General features: G+C 41.1%; 2 protein-coding genes across 7 annotated transcripts in view; one reads left to right on the forward strand and one right to left on the reverse strand.

The window, feature by feature from the left end:
- B3GNTL1 (UDP-GlcNAc:betaGal beta-1,3-N-acetylglucosaminyltransferase like 1) overlaps positions 1-13,270 on the forward strand; it is a 117,767-nt gene extending 104,497 nt beyond the window's left edge. For 3 of the 5 annotated variants that reach the window (XM_057401407.1, XM_057401410.1, XM_057401411.1), the window contains 4 exons: positions 7,820-7,888; positions 9,417-9,491; positions 11,014-11,102; positions 12,900-13,270. In XM_057401407.1, coding sequence (XP_057257390.1) covers positions 7,820-7,888; positions 9,417-9,491; positions 11,014-11,094 — 225 coding nt within the window. In that variant the 3' untranslated portion in view covers positions 11,095-11,102; positions 12,900-13,270. Of the gene's footprint in view, positions 1-7,819; positions 7,889-9,416; positions 9,492-11,013; positions 11,103-12,477; positions 12,526-12,628; positions 12,696-12,899 lie in introns of those variants that run through there. The other 2 variants (XM_057401409.1, XM_057401408.1) reach the window with 2 other exon arrangements.
- TBCD (tubulin folding cofactor D) overlaps positions 12,636-14,692 on the reverse strand; it is a 122,387-nt gene continuing 120,330 nt past the window's right edge. For both annotated transcript variants that reach the window (XM_057401396.1, XM_057401399.1), the window contains one exon: positions 12,636-13,035. In XM_057401396.1, coding sequence (XP_057257379.1) covers positions 13,024-13,035 — 12 coding nt within the window. In that variant the 3' untranslated portion in view covers positions 12,636-13,023. The remainder of the gene's footprint in view (positions 13,036-14,692) is intronic.

A 14,692-nucleotide genomic window follows, 5' to 3' on the forward strand; every position in this document is an offset into this window, starting at 1 on the left:
GTTTTATTTGTGCCAAGCCAAAATGGAGATTGATATTATGATACAACGCCTCTCTAGCTTTGGGTAACATTTGCCACCTACTTTTATAGGTGACTCAGTCAGGACTTTACATCCTGTTCAGCAAGCACAATGATAATATGAAGATGTCACTGCAGAGATGATAAAATGGGCAAGAGAAAAATAATACTGATGTGGTTTTGCCATTTTTCTGCCAAAGAACCATATCTTGCCTCTCCTTCAGCAAGAAGAAGCCGTCATTCCCGGTGTGCTAGCACTGACAGTGTGGTTCTAATTAACTGGATCTTGACGTGCTTTCCAGCTGACCTTTACATAACGTTTGCTTTGGCAGTGTTGCAGGCCATGATACTGTTTTGCTTCTGTCAAGGTTACAACTGCACATATTCCAGTATGCTTTAGTTTGATACTGAAATACTGCGTTGAGCACTAACCCATTCATGACTGGATACTATAGTAGATACATTGAGCAAGCTTACATGCCAGACACGACTGCACATGCCAAGTATGACTCATTTTGCAAATGTACTGCAGAAAACTGCTGCTGAAATGCAGTCACAGCCTGATGCTCAATACCTTACAGAGTGATCGAAGTTTATCCGCTGTCTGACATGTTTTCTGAAGTATTCAGAGGTTTTCTCAGTAAGTAATGAATAGCTTCAGAAAGTTACTTGGATCATTCTAAGTGGGATAGAGGCCTAACTTTTAGATAGCTAACTTGTGATGAAATTGGTGCTGTCTGTATTGATTAAAGTACTGGGTTTAAGTGGTTGTTCAGGTTCTTTATGATTGCCATTGGAGCTTCCTAGCTTTTCCAAAAGTGACCCTTAAGTCTATCCATCTCAGTTAAAACTGAAGCTTAAACGATATCCTAATGTTTCATAGTAAGTCATTGGCAAAAGGCTGTAGAAGTAGTTAAAACATGTCACTTCTCCACGTGCTAATCAAGGGATTACTGTGCTGGAGTTTCAGGAAATAAATTCATAAAATAGGTAATTCATGAGAGTTTTCATTTTCTTCTAAATGCATAGCAGTAAAAGGCAGGTAGTTAAACTTCATGTTCTACCTCTCAAAAATCCTTCAGGTATTTTGTGACTAATCTTCAGCTCTTGCCAAAAGACACTAAAATCCCACATGAACAAAGGCTGTAAATAGTTGTTGCTTTGTCCTTTCCAGCCCTAAAAACAATAAAACACATTTCCTGTCTCACCCTTTTAAGACTACCTTAACAAGATCTAAGCTTTCATATATTCTGTTAATTATGAGAACACTGGAGATTCAGTATCATTTTGAATCTACAAGTAGAATCTAGTGTTGTCTTGTAAATGGAGGCCCTGGGATATGAATTCATCAATTATGTGGAACAGACACCTTTAAATTACAATTCCAAAAGCCCTTAAGACAAAATATGATGTATTGCATCAATACAATTACCTTTTTCTCCTCTGAAGGTCCAGTTGTGTAAACCAGTGTGATCTTAAAAGGTCTAAAACCCTTTGAAATGCAGGTAAAACTGCCAGAATATGCTGCATAATTTAACTGAGCTGTATAATTTAACTGTCTGAATTTAATTTCAGTTGGGTTTATCCTTTTGTCAGGTTTGACTCTTGAATTTCACCTGTGCTCTGCTTCACTATTCCTGCATCCTTTTATTGAGATTGGGAATTTCATTAGATGTCGTGAGACTGATTCCGGTTGGGATGCGGAGTCACAGCACAGTTGGGACTAAGTACCTGTAGAAAATCTGAGACACACACTCCTAGAATAAGCAATAACCCACCCACGTTATATTATTATATATTATACAGCTTGTGTTGTTTGTAATTGTGAAAAGAAACACAACTGAAACCCTGAAAGTCTATTAAATCTTCAGGAAGAGAATTCATTCATTTGATCTGTCAAGCTTAGGGCATGCAAGAAAACATCTTTTGCAAAAAGGATCTTTCTGGTATTTTTAGAACCTGCTAAACGAGGCAGTTGTGTTTCTTACACTGACGAGGGTTTTGTGGGACGTTTGGAAAGTATAAATATACTGCATGCTGAACAGCATTGTTTCTTAGAAAGAACCGATTTTGGCCATTCCAGGAAGCAGCAGTCTGTGGATGTTCATAGTTAGTAACAAATTACTACTTCAGTTTGTTTGGAAAACAGTCTGAATCTGAATTATGGCCCTATTAAAAGAGAAAAGGGACACCTAAGCAATATCCTCTCCTTTCCTGCAGACATCTGTATGGTGAATATTAATTCTTTGTCTCCAAAGAGTTCAGGCAAAAGTCCAAGGCTCAGTATTTTTGCTAAAGAGCAACAAAGAAAAAAGTTACTCAACTAATAGGGTTTTTTTTATGAATTCATTACCAGGACCTCAGTATTCTTAGGGAAATTCTGTTTCCTGGCTGTCCCCTTCTTGATTCACGCAGTTGACAGTGGTTCAGTATTAGCATTTCTGCAAGACTGAAGTTGAACAGACCTTGTTTTGTTTAAAACACATCCGTCTTGTCTATAATTTGCAGCTGAAGATGGAAACCAAATGTTTTTGGGATGCTGCATATGCCTGGAGGGTTTCTGAGCTGTCTTGTCTGCTCTTTTTTCTCCACCAAACTTCAGCTAAAAGGAGAGCTTCAGCATTAATATTTTGTGTCATTTCCGATAGCTAAAAATAGCATTTAAGTAGTGAACAGAAAAAGGAGGGGAAGGGATGAAATAAGCATCGGCTAATTAGTGGCATGGAAACAGTCCTAGTACAGAGCCAGGCCGTGCAGTTTCTCTATGACAACCCTACCCACCAGTGGCAGCTTGAAAGCTTCGAGGCAGTATTTTGTGCACCCTTTCTCCTAGCTCATGAGCCATTTAAAATCATCTTTTAGCTTCTCTTCGCCTTTCTCAAAGAGCAACATCTCTGAACCGTGTAGTTCAACTGGGATACTTCAGCTCACTCACAAAAGCAAGAACTGTTTAAGTCTGGTAGCATTTTAACTGCTCTAAAGTATATGACAGGCAGTGTGAGGGAGTGAAGTGGGACATATCAAAGCAAAGAAACATAAATAAAGGGAAAATTATTACATCCACCTTAACTGTGGATGAAAGAATGATGAAGGGAAAGTGAGTTAAAAGAGAAATAAGAGAATCTGAAAGCTCCAGTTAAATCCAGATGTAAAGCATCCTAAAACAACATGGGGTAAAATAGAGGCTTTGTTTTGGAGTATAGTGAATGCTTCCCCTCAGGAAGATGTGCTTTTGCAATGTGTGTTTTGTTGCTGCTGTTATGGTTATTGGTTATGCTGCTGGAATAACCAATGCAGTTACCTGTTGTAGAGGAATGAGAACATGGGTAGTTGTTTGTTCTATGTAATAAGGGCGTAGTTTGTACATACAGTATTTAGCAGCTTATTTTGCATGTTGGATTCTGGTATTAAAGTTCTCTTGAGCAATGTTGCAGATGTATGTGCAAAGAGGGACAATGCTGCTATCTGTCATGGAATAGTGTCTTTAAACAGTCATGGAGTGTGTGCTTGGAGTTTAGATAACTACAGCTTCTGTTGTGGCTGTAATGCTATGGGGTGGGGAGATAAAAGCAGCACCCTGATACTGAAAATCCCTCTGACTGTGATGGAGGTTTGCTTCCTCCTATGATGGTTTCAGTTGTGGCGTACTGGAAGATGTTTATGCTTCTGCCTGTCTCTTGTTCTGTTTGTCATTAACTGTGTCTATTTAAATTTGCAACAGAATGCTTTCAGTTACTTTGTTTTGACATGAATGGCCAAAATTGATGTAACTTTGCAGAGATGTATATCAACATGCTCCTGAGGCTTTATGTGAGTTTGAATGAAAGAAGTATAAATAGAAGAATCACCAGGGTCACCAGGAGTTGAAAAGGGATGAAGGATTGCATGAGCTGTGGAGGGATTGCAACAGGGAAGATCTGCTCCTACAGGAATTTGTAGAGTTTGCAGGTTGTTGTCATTAAAGATAATTTTATGGGACCAGTCAATGCAATGAGGAGGGAGAGGGGACAGTGCAAGTGACTGCTTATCAAGAGGTTTGTCCATTTTTCCTGTCATGCTCTACTAAGTCATTCACTCTCCCTTGTAAAGCTTGCCTCGTCTCCTTCCAGCCAGAGCAGATCTTGAGCATTTGCTGTGACTGTGTCTTGTTGCTTGTGGTAAATGATCACTGCAGACCTAAGGCAGCCCCCAGGTGGAAATAAAATGAGGGAATAAAATCCTCTGAAGATCATTTACCATAAATGGACATTACTGGGCCGATGAAATCTGTCAGGTTTTCCATTAGGACATGTGAGTGGACTGGGAAGTGCAAGGAAGCATCCTCTGCAGTAGCCAACAAGGCAGTAAACAAGAGAAGTAGGAAACAAGCTGAATTGGGATGTAATGGTCACACAGCTCACACAGGTAGGTAATTACAGCTCCAGCCCAGGCCCACTCTCACTGACTTCTCGGGTCCTACGTTTGGAGTAGGATTGATCTGCTGCCCATTAATATCCTTTTACCACAGGGAGGTCTGATAGTCCCAGCCTGTGTGTCCCTTCACTCAGGGCTGTGTTTATTAAAAGGAACCAGCCAGAGAAGTGCCTTTATCTTCCTCAAACGTGTCTTCCCCTAGCAGAGATTTTTTTGTTGAGTAAATATCTTATCTTTTGAGCTGTGTAAACCGTGCCTTACGAGAGAGAAAACTCTTTTCTCCTTTTCCCCCTTCCACTGTATTTGTTAATGTATGTTGCAATCCATAGTTGTAAAAATTACTTTTGGTAATTGTAGAGCTTGTACATAACAGATATTTGTAGCTGAGGGAAATAGCAGTCTTTTTTGTTTTGGAAATACACAAGTGATGTTCAAAGCCAAAGTATGTAATCATTGATGTATTTTCTTAAAACTGAAGTGTGATCTGAGGACTCTGTAAGCTTCAATGGAGTCACGTTATCAGAGGCATTGCCAAAGAGCTAGAAGGAGAGAAAAAAAACCCATCAACTTGAGACTGCTTTATAATTCATAGCTTCCTCCCTGCGAGACAGCAGTTCATGTATGGATGGATGGTCTTCATAAAGGTACAAGAAAGAAGCTCATTAATGCAGGAAAATAAATAGGTAACTCTGGGTTTATCCTATAAAGTAAATAGCTCAAATAAACCTCGTGCCGTAAGTTCACTGTCCAGATAAACAACTGTGCACAAGTCCTGTATTTAGGCTCCAGACAGATTTTCTTTAATTGGAAAATAAATGGTGTGTGTCAGAAAAACACTGACTTACATTTTGGCCACCCACATGGTGCACAGTCTGGCAGAAAAATTGCCCATTCAAGCCTGACCTGGTTTAGAATACTGTAAATATCAGATTTAAGCTGGCTGAATCCCTTGGGAATTATACATGGAGATGCCTTATTGGTAACTCAAGGAAAGGTTTGAGTCATTTCCATGTTCCAAAGCGAATCTGTCACAGCCTGACCTGTGGAGTTAGCAAGGGTTCCATGTGCTGCATCCTCTGGGGCTGGGCAGTTGGCTGCAGCATTTCCTACTCATGGTAGTATGAGTTATGGCAGAGGATGAGAGGAAGTATCGTGAATATTAGTAATCTAGTGATACAAGAACCGTCTTTGCTTCTCTGGCCTCATTCATTTTAAGAAGAAATCCACGCACCAGTCAGGTTTCTGTTAACTGTACCGCAGTGTGCGGAAGGTGAATGATGTGACACTTTCCAGCACAGATCTCGCAGCTGCATTCTCAGTTACTGACATTAAGGTGTAGACAGAATTTCACTTTGCCTTATGTCAAAAGTTTTGGCATTTTGGTTTGGTCTTTAAAATGTACAGGAGGATAAGCAGCTGAAAAAACAGCTTCAGTTACTGGAAGGTAAGTCAGTGTATTGGACTGTGTTTATTCCCAGAACTCCGTTGGGTGGGCAGTGAAGACCTGTCCTGCTGAATTTTGTTTGTGGTGAGCACAGCTTCTAGGACAGTGAAACATTAATAGTGGATTTCATAGAATCCCAGCCTGGTTTGGCTTGGAATGGACCTTAAAGCTCATCCAGCTCCAACCCCTGCCACAGGCAGGGACACCTTTCACTAGAGCATCTTGCTCCAAGTCCTGTCCAACCTGGCCTTGAACGCTGCCAGATTTGCAGGATATTGGAGAATTTAAAGGTGGTTAACACAGAATGAAAAGTAAACAGCAAAGGAACTTCTCCCCAGTAGCTTCCACCTGCCTCTCTTCATATATATATATATATATATATATGAAGAGAATATACACACACACATATATACATGTGTGTATATAGACATATAAGTAAGATGGGTACAGGAAATCTTGTGATGTAGTTTATAATGCTCAGGCCACACCATCTAATTTCTTTTTAGCCACGGTAACGCATTACAGTGGACATAGAAATAGGGTCAGAGATGTAAAGTGTGTTAACTTGTGTTCAAGAGAAAATGAAAGCTTAAAGATCTTTTGTCTTTGAGGGAGTTGCTAATGGTTGCTGCCTTAAGGATTTGGATAGCAAACTGTTCTGTTGGATGGGAAGGTATCTCCAAAGTACTTTTAATGTAGAAACACCTTTTATGTTGCAGGAGCATACAGCTCTGTCTGGCCATTGCCTGGAAACACCTGTAACACGGTTCTGGTCCTCTGCAGTCTTGCCCTGGGGCTGTCAAGGTGGCATGATGCACAAGTGCAGCCTGATGACTTGTGTCAAGAGTTTTCCTCTGCGCAAAGCCAATGAGGTCACTTTAGGTAAAAGAAAACTATCTTAATCACAGGAAGAAAGTGTGAGAGAGGTCTGCAGGCACAGGAAGAGAGCCAGCCTTTTGCAGCCTTCTCTAACTTAGTAAATTAATAAACAGCTGTTGGGCTTTTCACATTCTCTCAGCAGTAAGTGTTGTGAATCAATTTTTAATGCAGCAATTAAAAAGATAGGAAAACTGCTATCCAGCTTTCACCAGAAGAATTGATTTCTGCAAGTTCTTAACTGAGTTAACTGTTCTGCTTCAATGTAAGAGTTTGGTGTTGGTAATACGAGTAGCTCAAATGGAAGGCAGAGGGAAACAGCTATGTTACTGACAACCTATTGGTTCAAAAATGAGGCCACTGTGTAGTTTGGATTGCATTTATTCTGCCTGTATATTTATGAGGAATGCAAATAGAAAACCATGTAAAATATTTGGCAATTGGGGCTGCAGATAATGCTTCCATAACTACAGTAAGAAGAACCAAAATGAAGCAGTAATGATACGTGTTTAAATATCAGATCTGCTGAACTTTTCAGTCCAAACCCACAGGAATTCCCACACATGGTGTGTCATGACCTAGAATTGGGGCTGGCATTACCAGAGCATCCAAAGCAGTAGTGTTAGGACTGCAATACTGAGCTATCTGGTGGTAGATAGCTTGCGGTGGGTGGAAGGAGGAGGGTTTGTATTATCTAATCTTAGGTGTTAGTGGAATTAAGTGCCAAAATGAGAAGGCTACTTTCTGGTTGTACTTTACTTGGCATATTGCTGAGGATGAAGTTGAAGATCTCACAGATGTTTTGTCTCGTGCAGTAAGTACCTTAGATCCCCTGTTCTCATGTCTGTAAAAACATCGTGCTCATGGGCAACTGCAAAATGCATCCATCTCCTGATGATACGCCTGGAAAGGATCTAGTAACTGTTTAAGCTCCATAGGAGGACTGAGGCATGTTGCCCTGTTTCTGCATTCATTCACGTGCCTGTAGTGTTACTGACGCAGATACACTGCAGGTGAAATACTCGTGGTAGCAAGGGATGGTACTGAAGTGCTCCATTTCTATTTGCAGGTAACTGCGTTTTGTGATGTGGATGAAAAGAAAATAACAAAAGGATTCTACACTTACGAGGAATCTGAGGTTAGTTCTTTACTGTGATCTGAAAGGGGTCTGGGCAAACTGATTTTAAATCTTGTATGGCTACTCGTTCTGATAAGGAAGCTGTGACAGCAAACTGGATTGTTGGGATTGATACTGGAGTGCAAACAATGGAGCCAGAGCTATGGAGCTCACTGAAGTCAGTTCAGAGAGACAAACCCAGATATACTTTGGAAGGATTCTGATGTAACAGGGTAACACACAGCCCTCACTAGTAAGTTTCTTTCTTTTAAGTGGGAGTAGAATTTGGCTCATGATGGATAAATTCAAATACCTATTAAAATAAAGCAAGCTTCTGTGATTAGCTGTAACCTATCTGTGTACTATAGGGTATAGTGGATCTGAACAGAACTTTAGCAGGTTCCTTAGCAGCTTAGAATTGTAAGCAGCAGCATTTTATTCCCTAGACAAGGAAGTATAGTATTTAGATGGCAGTAAAAAAACAAGATGGGGGAAAAAAATGTCTTGTTGCAGCCTGGGTTGGCCTGACCCTGCACTGCCCTCAGCCACACACTCCTGCTGTGGTGTTATTGTGGGCCATGCAGGCTGGTGGCTCAGGGGTGACTGGATTCAGTGAGCTGATCTGGCAGAAAAGGAACCTTCCAGATAAAAGGCTCTCCAGTGAGTTATCTTGTGAATCAATTACCCTGAGGTTGCATGATCCTTGTATCTGATGGGAGTAGGACTGAGGTGAGGAGGGGCACGTCCTCAGATACACAGCTTGTGGTTATACCACAGTAACTGTAACATCAAGGACAATACTGGGAAGCTGATGAGTGCTTTCAGCTGCATGAAAGAAATTGGAGTTTGGGATTTTGACCTGGAATCCTGAGGACTCGCTACCTAGCAGTGTAGTGATACTGTCAGCATAATTGTTACAGCTTCTGTGCATTTGGCTTCCTAAGACACAGCCATGCTCCCAGAGCAGTCATGAAGATTGTACTGCAAACTGTTGTGATTCCTTAGCAAATTCTGCAGCTTGGCTCCATGGTGAAGTCCCAGTTGGGGACAAGCCATTCAACAGCTCCCACTGAGAGGGAAGGATTCTCCTTTGTACCCACTTTGCTTTGATGTGTCTGATGGCACAGTAAGCAATGCAGCTCACTGAAGTGGCAGAAAATTAACCTACCAAAAAGCCCCATATTATTTTATGGGGTAGGCTATTAGAGCAGCATACCTGGCCATCAGATCTGAGAGGGAATTGTTTGGGAAAGGGCTAAAAGTAGAGCTTGGAAGTAAAGGAAAAAGTGGTGAAGGAGCGAGACCTTCTCCTTCCAACAGCAGAAGGCCAATTCAGATCTGGTGTCATCTGCAACGCTGGGCAAAGAACTGTACTGAAAGACTGTGGTAAGAACAGGGGGGTGCTCCAGCCAACTGGGAAACAAATGAGTTAGCGATCAGCTATTTAGTGTATAGTCTCAATGTTTCCCCGTTAGTGTTCAGTAGCTTCTAAAAGTAAGCTCAAGTAGCCCTGTGTGCCTCTGCTGAACCCTACTGCTTCTTCTTGCAGGAGAGACCAAAACCAAGAGTTCCAGTTTGTCACTTCAGAGATGCAATTCCTCCCTTCATTATCTGCGTGAAGCTGGTGAGTGCCACCTTCAGCCTTTGCTTTACATTTGAAACTGGCATTTGCTCCTTACAAATACTACGTTCTATTTACTGCAAGTAGCTTTTCCCAGAACCTTGTACTAGGAAATTGAATGGCTTTTTAACCAGATTGATTGTGCTGAGTATTTTGGGGATTTAGGACAGTAGTACTAAGTAGAGATGTATTAAGAATAATGAAAAGTTCAGCTTCTGTAAAGGAACTTGGATTTGTTTTACTTTCTTGCCCAACATTATATACACAAATGGGCAGATACAGTTATCACCTGGCCTCATTTAGTCCTCATATTTCGCAGCCCTATGTATGACAAAGGCTTTGTTTTCTAAATCAGACCTGAAAAACTGTTTGGTTTTGCCTTGCCGATTCCAAAGTGCCCAACTGTGGTAACTTTATTTCAGCTGCTGTAATTGACCTAGTAATGTAACTAGAAGATGATAACCAGCAATTATTTTGCCCTTACATTTAAAATAGCAAAGCACAGTGTATGGGCTAACACTGAAGTTTTAAAGCAAAATACATTTTAGTTGTAAGCATTAGTAAAAAGTCTGACATAACTAAACCTGTATCTAGATACAAATACTGACATCCCAGCACTGTCCTACATCTGTGCAAAGATCGATTAGCTGAATCTCATCTCATCTGGTACAGTCTCCTTTTAACTGAGCACTCCCAACTTTATGATCGACTCTGAGATCATAACTATGAGTTGTAAAGCCAGACTGAAAGTACCTTAGGGCATTATCATGTACTGTTGGTTGATAAACTCTTGGATAAGCTAGTAATATTACAACTAATTTAACTCTTCATACTACATATAATGGTGGGTGGAAGTCCCTAGACAAAACATCTGTGCAACCTGTTCTATAAAGCACATTTAATTTGTGAAGCCCTCACAATAAGACACTAATACAACATCTTGTCTGAAAACTCTGGTCCACAACTTCAGCAGAAATGCTCAGAAACACTGCAGTTGCTATGCTTTCTCTATGCCATCATCACTGCTTTGCACAATTGCTCATGGAGCAAACCCACCCAGCTCCTGGTCAGGTAATGTAACTAGGGCTCAGAGCAAACCTTTCCCTATGCAAAGTATTTCAGCTGCCTGATGAGAGGTTTCTTTTGTCAGACAAGCTACCCCTTGTTCAGAATCTTCAAAACCACTCCAGTGTCAAACTCACCCCCTTGGTCCATTCTCTGAGGATGCATTAAGGACCAAAGTGTGCAAAAACCCTGCAGAGCTGTGCCCGGTATCGCCCTCCTGTTCCACACTGCAGCCTGAGAAGGAGTTGTCTGACACCCCCCCAAATACTTACTTGACCTTTCAGGTTTTCAGCATACACTTAATTTTTGAATGGAAACATTTCTGAGCCTGGCTTTTTGTTTATGGTTAGTTCTGCAAATAGGACTTTCTTCTGTGGTCTAAAGACCAGAATTACCCAAACCTGTTACAACCTGAAACGTGTTTGTCTGGTTGAGCTCATTCTATTCTATCACCTGCCAGGATTTGACAGGTGGAGCATTTGAAGCAAACCTGAGCATGCTGAACTTGAAGGAAGGGGTGGATTATTATCACTTTAACTGAAAACCAAGGTAAGGCAGTGATACTGAAGCCGTGTTATCCTCTGTGCATCTGTGAGTACCAAGACCCAAGTGTTCAGAGGTTGAGAATTTTTTAGCAATCTGTGCTTTATTAAGTTAATCTTTGTGCTGAGCAACCCCTTTCTAAGGGGGGTCCTGGTTACACCATGGATAATGCTATTTGCTCATTTTACTATTGCACATCCCTTGTTTGCCAAGTTCAGTTTGATCGTTAAATTGTATTTCTAATTTAAAGAACCATCCAATACAGGCCATAAGATTACAAGGGGACTGTTACCATAGGGAACCCTTAGAAATGCACTAAGCAAAGCCTGTAACCACTGGAAGTGTAAAGAGAGGGTTCTGTCAAACATCACTCAGCCATTCCCTGCCACTGGATGCCGCAGCCCGTGCTGGCTGAGGTAAAGCTCTGCACAGGGCCAGGCTGTGACCGGAGCGTGGCATCCTCCAACTGGGGCTGTGTGAAAGTAGCTGTGTGTGTACCGTCATCTGGCAGCCAGATGTGTTTGCATGGACAGATGCTCACCGTTTTCACTGGACCCTCTCAGCTTTTCCTGAATAAGAAGCTATTGCCAACACAACTCATGTTTTTTCTTGCAGCAGGGACCTGTAGGAATAACTTTGCAAATCTGAAGTCTTTTAAGAATGTTCTAGAATTTTCCATTTTAATGACAGTGCAACACCACTGGGGCTGTGGGTTCACGAGCATTCCTCCTGCAGTAATACCTGTGGGCAGCCCTGCATCACGCATGGCCACATGAATTAGTACTGATTGTGTAACAGGCAGTGAATGACTCTGATCTACACTGAATTTAATCTCCCAGCCAGGTTGCAAGTATACTTAAAAGTACAGAATAATAGAATTTATAGTTACCTTCTTAAAAAGGCTCTGGGAGACAGCCAGGATGTAGTTTTGGAAGTGAACAAACACCTGCAGGAGAAGATTGCTGCAGTTTGTAGCAGGTATTTCATAGAGAAACTGGCTTAGGTTTAGCTCCTCTGCCTGAATTTTTCCTTCCTTTTAAATCTTCATAGATACGTGTATACACACACACACACACACACACGCAGAGCTATTGTTCTACCTGAAGCACTGGGATAGTGAGATTTAATTCAAACCATCAAATAACATGGTATAATTAGAGTATCATGTTGCCCGTGCATTTGTCCTCCCCAGCACATTAACCTTGCTAAAGATCATAAATGTTACCAGCCATTTCATTTTATGGTCAATAAGGAATGGTCTAAATTCCTAGTGGTTGCTGGAAGTACTCTGTTCTTCAGCGGGATAAAGCTTCAATCCCTAACGCTAGTTTACCTCAAAAAACATTTACTTTGAGTTACTTCTATAAAGAACTACTGAGAGGTTTTGACTTGAGCTGAAGTGAAACTCGGATTTTTTTGTTTTACTATGACATAAGTATGACAGATTTATCCGCAGAGATACTGGATGTGCAGGAAGATTTCATTATCACTAAGCACTGCCATACTTACCTCTGAAAAACAGTTCTTTTCAGAGACTAATGCAGCCAGGCAGGTTTAATACTAAATGCATGTACAGCAAGCACGGCCTGAATAGCTCCATTCAGAGTTGTAGAAGTATAAATCACTGACATCAAGAGAAATAACCTAGGTCAACTGTGACAGAAGTATGAAGAGAAACTGCCATCTTGTGGCTACAGGTAATGCCTTTAAAAACTGAAACCACATTGAATCGTTGTTGCCTGCCCGTGGCAGAGCTGCACAGTGCTGTAAGATGTGATCTCTGCCTCTTCTCTTGTTCAACAGCGTGCTGCGCGGCTTCTGCCGAGAGCCCCTTTGTCAGGATGCGGCAGCATGAACTCGGCCATCTTAACGGCACCTGAACCCAGAGCTTCAGTGGACGGACCAGCAGCCAGTGCCTGCAGCTTCATCATGCTGAGCTCTAAAAGAGAGAAGAAACACATGGAGTAGGCATGTATCAGTGTTTTAACAGTACCTCAGCCATGTAATTTAGTAAGCTAAACATGGAGAAGAAAACATAGACGTACAAAGCTGTAGCATCTACAGTCCTTTCTAACACCGCAATTTCTAACTATCCTCTAGCAGATTTTATCTGTACAAGTTTTAAAGGCACTGTAAATGCTGATTTCAGCTGAAATTAACTTTAGCCACCTGTTAGGCTTGGCTTCCTCTATTTATGGGAGCTCTGGAAGAGCAATGTGTTGTGCACTGTCACTTTCAGAGTGAACTCCAGCAGTTCTCGGGCAGGTGCAGGCTTCAGTCTTTGCTGGAAGTTATACTAATGATTCTCTCATGTTAACAAAGGAGGAAAAGATAAAGTTCCAAATTCAGCACCTGACTTCCACACCACATGATGCTGTTTGTAACAGTTCCACCTGAAACACCTGTATGTATATTTGGGTATTTCTTACTGTTTTGTGTGCATCAGAGACAGTTTTCTCCTAACTTGTCAGTCTTCTCTCAGCCTCCAGTAATTAACGAATTCAAATAAGGGGGTTTTGAGATCAGGGAGTTCATCTTGTAACAAACACCTTTATTTTGAACATAACAGCTCTGGTGGTTGATAGCAAACCCTGACTCGGCAATGCTCAGAGCGATTTTTGCTCTAAACCCAGTTCCCTCTAGGGGTGAGAGGGCCAGGTCTTGCTTATCAACATCACAAAACTGTAGTTGCAGATTGCTTAAGGTCGTACTAAAAGCACAAAGGTGTAGACATGATAGGAAAAGCTGAAAGATGAGTAAAGAAACTGCTGTGGGCACAGCAGGGTGTCACTGAAGTTTACTCACTGTAAGTAACCAGTGAAGTATGGTCTTCTGACCAGTTTATTAAACAGACCTTTTTAAAGTGTGTGTATATATGTATATATATATGTATATCTCTATCAATCAATGATAACTCAAAACATAGGATCTACTTACATTAGGAAGTATCTTCAGTGTAAAGGATTATCAGAGTATTACACAGGAGGAACTGGCTGACCTCAAAGACTTACATCATGTAACAGTCACATAGAGCCAGTTCAACAAGCACTGTGAAAACATCACCAGCTAGGATCTCCTTTAGATGCTATGCAGGAGAAAGGACTTGGTGGCTTTCAGCCACAGATGGTGCAGCTGTGAAAAAGGCTAATGCTAAAAATGCAGTTCTGTGCAGGGCAAAAGAATAATCAATGGTTTGCATAACTTTAGTAATGAAAATAAACCAAATGTGTTCAGGTAGTTTAGAAAATGAGGGAAATGAAGATCCACCCTTTTAGGAAAGATTGCAGGGGGGATGTTTCTGAATTCTAAAATAATTACAAAGGACAAAGCATTCCAGAGCTATGAAAGCATAATGAGTATTAACAAAGGCAAGAATAAATCAATATACCACTATTTTTAGCTTAATCTGTTTACAGAATAGATCATATGCTGTGGATGCCTGTGGTAAGTAGGGAAGTAGCCCTAGGTCATCGAGCATTTTCACCTTGTCTTGTATCGCTCAAAGTAAAACTAACTTTTCTTTGTAAGTTGTCATGTTAACACATGTTCTCTAAAGCAGTACTGATTCAGCCTGCTCACCTTTGGACAGGGAGGAG

This window comes from Pezoporus wallicus, unplaced genomic scaffold, assembly GCF_028554395.1.
Source record: "Pezoporus wallicus isolate ANWC-B61680 ecotype Strahan unplaced genomic scaffold, APGP_CSIRO_Pwel_v1 contig_8702, whole genome shotgun sequence".
NCBI lineage: Eukaryota > Metazoa > Chordata > Aves > Psittaciformes > Psittacidae > Pezoporus > Pezoporus wallicus.